The following is a 6,000-nucleotide window of genomic DNA, read 5'->3' on the forward strand; positions in this document are numbered from 1 at the left end:
GATAGAAGATATTGGATTTATATCCCGCCCTCCACTCCGAAGAGTCTCAGAGTGGCTCACAATCTCCTTTACCTTCCTCCCCCACAACAGACACCCTGTGAGGTGGGTGGGGCTGGAGAGGGCTCTCACAGCAGCGCCCTTTCAAGGACAACCTCTGCCAGGGCTATGGCTGACCCAAGGCCATGCTAGCAGGTGCAAGTGGAGGAGTGGGGAATCAAACCCGGTTCTCCCAGATAAGAGTCCGCACACTTCACCACTACACCAAACTGGCTTAAGGTAAGAGTCTTAATACAAACAAAAGAATGTATTTATTCATGCCACCTGTAATACATCTAATATATACTGAACGTCATCTGAAATGAGATAATACCAAATGATATTAAGCACCAGACTGTTTTAATTGTCTAATTTTAATTTATGATGCAAGTAATATGAATGTATTGTTGGTTTTTACTGTTGTGAGCCACCCTGAGCCTGCTTCGGTGGGGAGGGCAGGCTACAAATCCAATAAACCTTAATGAACGATGGAATTTGCCATAATAAATGTCATGTTGACAACAGGCTTTGGTAGAGGATTAGACAAATACATGGAGAAGGATAGATGCCCTATCATAGGTCTATCAAGCCAGCTGTGATAGTAAGCAGAAGATCAGGGCCGGACAAGAGAGGCAAGGCTAGCAGTCCTTTGAGGTGGCCAGCCTAAGCATCATGGCCATGTGAGAATTTAAAATGCATGAATGCTATGCTGTCATAGGGTGCTCACACTCTTTCAAAGAGGGTCGGTTGGCATGATGTTGCAGAATTGTGTTAGAGACACCAACTGATCCAAAGGCAAACAAGCCCACGTTCTGTTTCTCTGCTTTTAACAGAAGGTGGATTTGAAGAAACGAGCTTTCCAAGCACCACTAGCTGCTAGTGCCTGCAGAGTGTCTAATGCTATTAAAAGCCACAAAAGCAGCCCATTCATAGCTTGATTTTTTTTTTTTTTAAGGAAAACGGACATGCTGGCTAAGATCCTTATTCTCATACCAATCATTGATCCCCCGTCATTGTATATTGCTCTGTCTACCATATGCTGCTTTCTTTTATTCTGCAGTCATCTGTGCTTTCCTGCTGTAAAAGCTAAAAAAGTAGTTAAAGATACGGTAGAAGGACATCATTACTCTACAATATATTATCAACAGTGTAAACTATACCTCTTTATTAGAGTGGGAGACAGGGCCGGTGTGTGGGAGTAGGCAAAGTAGGCAGTTACCTAGGGTGCCACCTGGCCTAGGGGCACCACTGGGTGCCCCCTCGCAGACGCATTACTCTGGCTCTTGATCACTGTCACTTTGTCTTCTCCCATCACCAAGCTGCCCTCAACAAAGCCAAGCCACTCCCCAATGTGCAACTTGGTCTCTCACCTCATCCTATCCTGCCACCCTCTTTCCTGGTGTGGCAAGCAAGCACTTATTCTCACAATTTTTTTTTTAATAACATATCACATTTTTTAAAAAAGAACTTAAAATTAAATATCAGTAAATTAAAAATGTGAAAAGTTTCAAGTTTGGCGCTCTTCATTTTTCCTATATTTTTAATTTTGGGGGGGGGGGACTAGTGGGTGATTTGCCTAGGGCGCCAGAAAGCCTAGCAACAGCCCTGGTGGGAGAATCTTGGCCCTGAACTTCGACTTCGGACTGCTGCCCAGTGTGCAGTGGGAGAAAATGGGGAGGATGCCATCACGGCAATTCTGTAATGTCACTTCCAGTCAAGTAACTGGAAGTGACATCATGCATCGCTGTGATGTTCTAGCAGTCTCACATAGAGATTTGGTACGCTGCTAGAACATTGCAGTGACGTGTGATGTCATTTTCAGTTATGAGACTGGAAGTGACATAGTGACAATTGCAGAATCATGTGGTACCTAGCCCTGTTGGCACCTTTTTCCTCTGCACCCCCTCTTCGGGGGGATCCCCCCACCCCTGATGTGATGTAATGACTGAAGAAGAGCACTTTAAATATGCCATCAAGGTTTGTAATTTTTTAATGGAGCTGATTTTATATATATATGTATTTTTTATTGTTGTACCTGGCACTAGCCGGGACAGGGCGATTCATCAAATGTAATAAATAATAATAAACTAATAATAATAATAATAATAATATCTCCCAGGAGTTGCCAGTCAAGGGCTGGCATTGGCAACCCTACATGTCTCAGTGGCTGTAGCATGTGAAATGGCAGACTGGGCACTGGTGCCTTAGTGTTTGTGCACAAGCTTTTACGTGCACACACACTGGAATCAAAATGCACCCAACCTCACACTGAGAAATCTAACTTCTCTCCATCCCAGGGAGCAAGCTGAATTTGGGTTGCCAGGTCACAGTGCGGGGGGGAGGCTGAGGGGCATTCTGGGGGTGAGTGGGATGTCACATACGACATCCCCAACATGATGGCATCACCTAGAACTGACATCATCACATTGGCGACACCACATGCAATTCTCTGGTTTTGGAGCAAAACTCTATGGTATTGGCTTCCAAACCATAGAGTTTGCCCCAGAGCATCACTGTGCAATGTTCGCAGCACTATGATGTCACCTGGAAGCAACATCATAGCATTGGGGTCATCATGCAGTTACATCCCTGTTTGAGGATGGGGTTTCCCCCACCAGCCAGCTGGCTGGTGGCAGATTGAAAAACCCACCAGCACCTGGGGGCTGGCAACCCTAAGCTGAATCCTGAAGAACAGCAACATGAATGCTACATACTTGACCAAGGAATTTCCCCAAAGGCCTAAACTGGGAGAGTGGTTTTCCAAGAACAAAAAGCAGGGCCTGTTCCTGGTAAATAGAAATACCTGGAGAACACTGGCCAAGAATGTGAGACCCCTGTCCTCTTACCAGGGTTCTGCTTCAACCCCACAGTCTACAGACTGATGAAGAACATACACTATAGGGTTGCCAGGTGTGTGTTGGAAAATACCTGGAGGCTTTGGGGTGGAAGCAGGAGAGGGCAGGGTTTGGGAAAGGAAGGAGCCTCAGCAGGGTACAATGCCATAGGGTCCACCCTTCAAAGCAGCCATTTTCTCCAGGGGAGCTGATCTCTGCCAGCTGGAGATTAGCTGTAAAAGCAGGAGATCTCCAGGTCCTACCTGGAGGCTGGCAGCCCTGTAATTGTGCCATAGGATTAAGATTTCTAGCATCCCAAACCCTGAGACACCAAGGGGCTGATGATATCACATTGAGTAGCTATGCTACTGGCAGTTCGTCTGCACCTCCAGGAATGATCTAATAAGGCAGGGGTGGGCAACGGTAGCTCTCCAGATGTTTTTGCCTACAACTACCATCAGCCCCAGCCAGCATGGCAAAAACATCCGGAGAGCTACCGTTGCCCACCCCTGCCATACGGTGTCTGGGACTGTCTCAGTCATGTGACCTAAGAGAAGGACTATTCGCCACATATGAGTGTTTCCAAGTACAGGCTAGTTTCCCTGGAGATAATGACTGCTTTGGATGATGGATTCTATGGCACCGTACCTCAAGTGAACTCCCAGCACAAACACTGGCTTCACTAGACTCCATTCCCAAATCTTCAAGAATTGCTCAGTCTGGAGTTGGCAACCCTAGAAGCCGCCCTGAAAGGCCAACCTCTATTTTCAGCCTAGAAAAATTCTAGTTGCCCAGGAACTTCAGCGACCATTAATATGATTTAGAAGGGCAGGGGACGCTGCCTTGATTTCTAAAATGTTTAATGTTTTATGTCTTTAGCATTCAGAATGGGTTGTTGGCTCCTTTGAACATGATTTCAGAATCTGGGGTATATATTATTAAACAAGGTAAACAAAATGCCTCTTCCTCTGTATCCATTAGTTTTGCCACATCATGCCCTCGTGCTTTTGTTGACTATCTACTGTAGTTATGTACCTATCACATTTTTTTTTACCTGACTTTCCTCCAGTGAGCTCAGTGTGGTATAGGTTAATTCCCCCTTCCTCAGTTTTATGCTTACATGAACCCCCCAAGGTAGTTTAGGCTGAGAGCAGGGAGCCAACAGGCCTGGGGGAAAATGCCTTGTCTCAAAAAAATGTTTAATGAGATGGGTTGTACTCAGGGCTTTTTTGTAGCAGGAACTCCTTTGCATATTAGGCCTGATGTAGCCAATCCTCTTGAAGCTTATAGAAGGCCCTGTACTAAGAGCCCTGTAAGCTCTTGGAGGATTGGCTACAACAGAGGTACTGAGGGATGTTATTTACCTGCAGGCCGTGGAACTAAAGATGCCAGATTCACCAGGCCATGCCCCCAGTCACTGATCAGTAAGCTGGTATGGGGGTGGAATTACCTGGAGAAAGACAAAGGCCCAAGCCTTGCTCTGGCATCACACAGGAAGTGAAATCATCATACCAGTGCATCCAGCTGATGTTCTGATAACTGGACAAAAAACACTATGGTAGAAGCCAATTTTATTAGAGTTTTTCCCCAAATACTAGAGCATTGTCTGAATGTCGATGATGTGATGATGTCACTTCCTGTGCAGTGCTAGTGATGAGGCCTGGATCTTTCTCTTTCTCCAGGTAAAGCCCCTCCACCCCATCTCCCACCAGCTGCCAGGAGGAAACTGTCACCCCTATATGCAAAGCTTCATCTGTCCATTTCCACAAATTAATCTTCTTTTCAAGGGACAAGACATTTTCCTCCAGACCTGTGAGCACTAGGGTTGCCAAGTCCCTCCGCCGCTGCTGTGGGGGACTCCTCTCTCATGTGTTTCATGTGCATGGCGCAATGATGTCACCTGGAAGTGATGTCATTGCATAGGGCACGGTCCACTGGGGAGGCTCTAGGATTTGTGGTTAAAACTCTATGGTACTCACAGGCCTGGTACCATAGAGTTTTGCCATGAATCTGAGAACATCCCTGGCTTGATGTGCCCAGCACGATGATGTCACTTCCAGGTGACATCATTGCGCAGGGCACATTGTGAGACAATGGAGCTCTTTGGGGGCAGGGATCCTCCCAGTGGCCTGTTCTGAGCCTGTGGGTTGGGACCCCCCAAAACGAGGGGAATCTCCTACCCCCAGTGAGAGCTTGGCAGCCCTAGTGGGCACCCTTAGCTGAGAGAGTGACTTGCTCAAGGTTACCTTACCTTCAACAGGTTGCCCACTGGGGCAGCAGCCAACACCACTGGCACACTGATCTCTTAGAGAGGAGACCAGCCCCTCCAGTTCCTCAAGTCTGTTTAAGAGGTCCTTGATATCGGGGCCCGCTGCACAGCCACAGGCTCGCCGTGGGATGTTGATTTTGTGCGTGAAGACGATCTGGTTTTCCTCGTTCAGTGTGTGCTCCTCGTAATGTTGGCTGGGCTCGATGTGAGGTTTGAGCTCTGAGTCCCCACTGGCTGACTCCAAGTCCACAGAACAAAGAGACCCAACAGGGATTTTAATGTTATAGACGTGGTTAAAAACCACAGGCTGGTTGTCCTCGGGCAAAGTGACATTGATCCCTGTCTCTCTCTTCTGTCGAATAATTCTCTTGATGAGTCCACCACTGGTGTGTTGATGGAACAAAGAGAGGACCACCAAGGCCAAAACCCACGTGGCAAGGCCCATGTTGAGTTTCAGTTCTTTTAGGACGTTCTTGCAGATTCAATGTGGTTCCTTTCAAGGGAAAACGAAAAGAGCCAGCTTGGAAGAAATGGTCAGGTTGCCTCGTTCTGCTTCTCGACTAGCGTGTTGTCCCTGCAACAGTTAAAATGAAACAGGCTGAGTTACTTCTCTGTGAAACTAATATTGTGACCTCTGGAAAGAGGGCAGCGGTGCAATCAGAAGGTGATCAGTTTGCAGCTGGATAATAAGATGTGAAAGGGCTTGAGTAAACATAGGATTCGATCTCGCCAACTTTTCATTCAGTTCATGGCATGGAGGTAAACAACATACATTTCATCAAAGCCCTGTTAAAGGGGCAGGGGCTTTGTGTTCTCTGGGCAGTTGGCCACATTATGTTGTATACAGAATCTGGAAATAAA

At 46.8% G+C, this 6,000-nt stretch overlaps 1 protein-coding gene across 8 annotated transcripts in view; it reads right to left on the reverse strand.

Moving 5' to 3' along the window:
* The window catches only part of TNC (tenascin C), a 77,396-nt gene extending 71,729 nt beyond the window's left edge, over positions 1–5,667 (reverse strand). For all 8 annotated transcript variants that reach the window (XM_060251795.1, XM_060251794.1, XM_060251793.1 and 5 more), the window contains exon 1: positions 5,122–5,667. In XM_060251795.1, coding sequence (XP_060107778.1) covers positions 5,122–5,584 — 463 coding nt within the window. In that variant the 5' untranslated portion in view covers positions 5,585–5,667. The remainder of the gene's footprint in view (positions 1–5,121) is intronic.
* Positions 5,668–6,000: the final 333 nt, after the last annotated feature.

Source organism: Heteronotia binoei, chromosome 12 (assembly GCF_032191835.1).
Source record: "Heteronotia binoei isolate CCM8104 ecotype False Entrance Well chromosome 12, APGP_CSIRO_Hbin_v1, whole genome shotgun sequence".
NCBI classification, from domain to species: domain Eukaryota; kingdom Metazoa; phylum Chordata; class Lepidosauria; order Squamata; family Gekkonidae; genus Heteronotia; species Heteronotia binoei.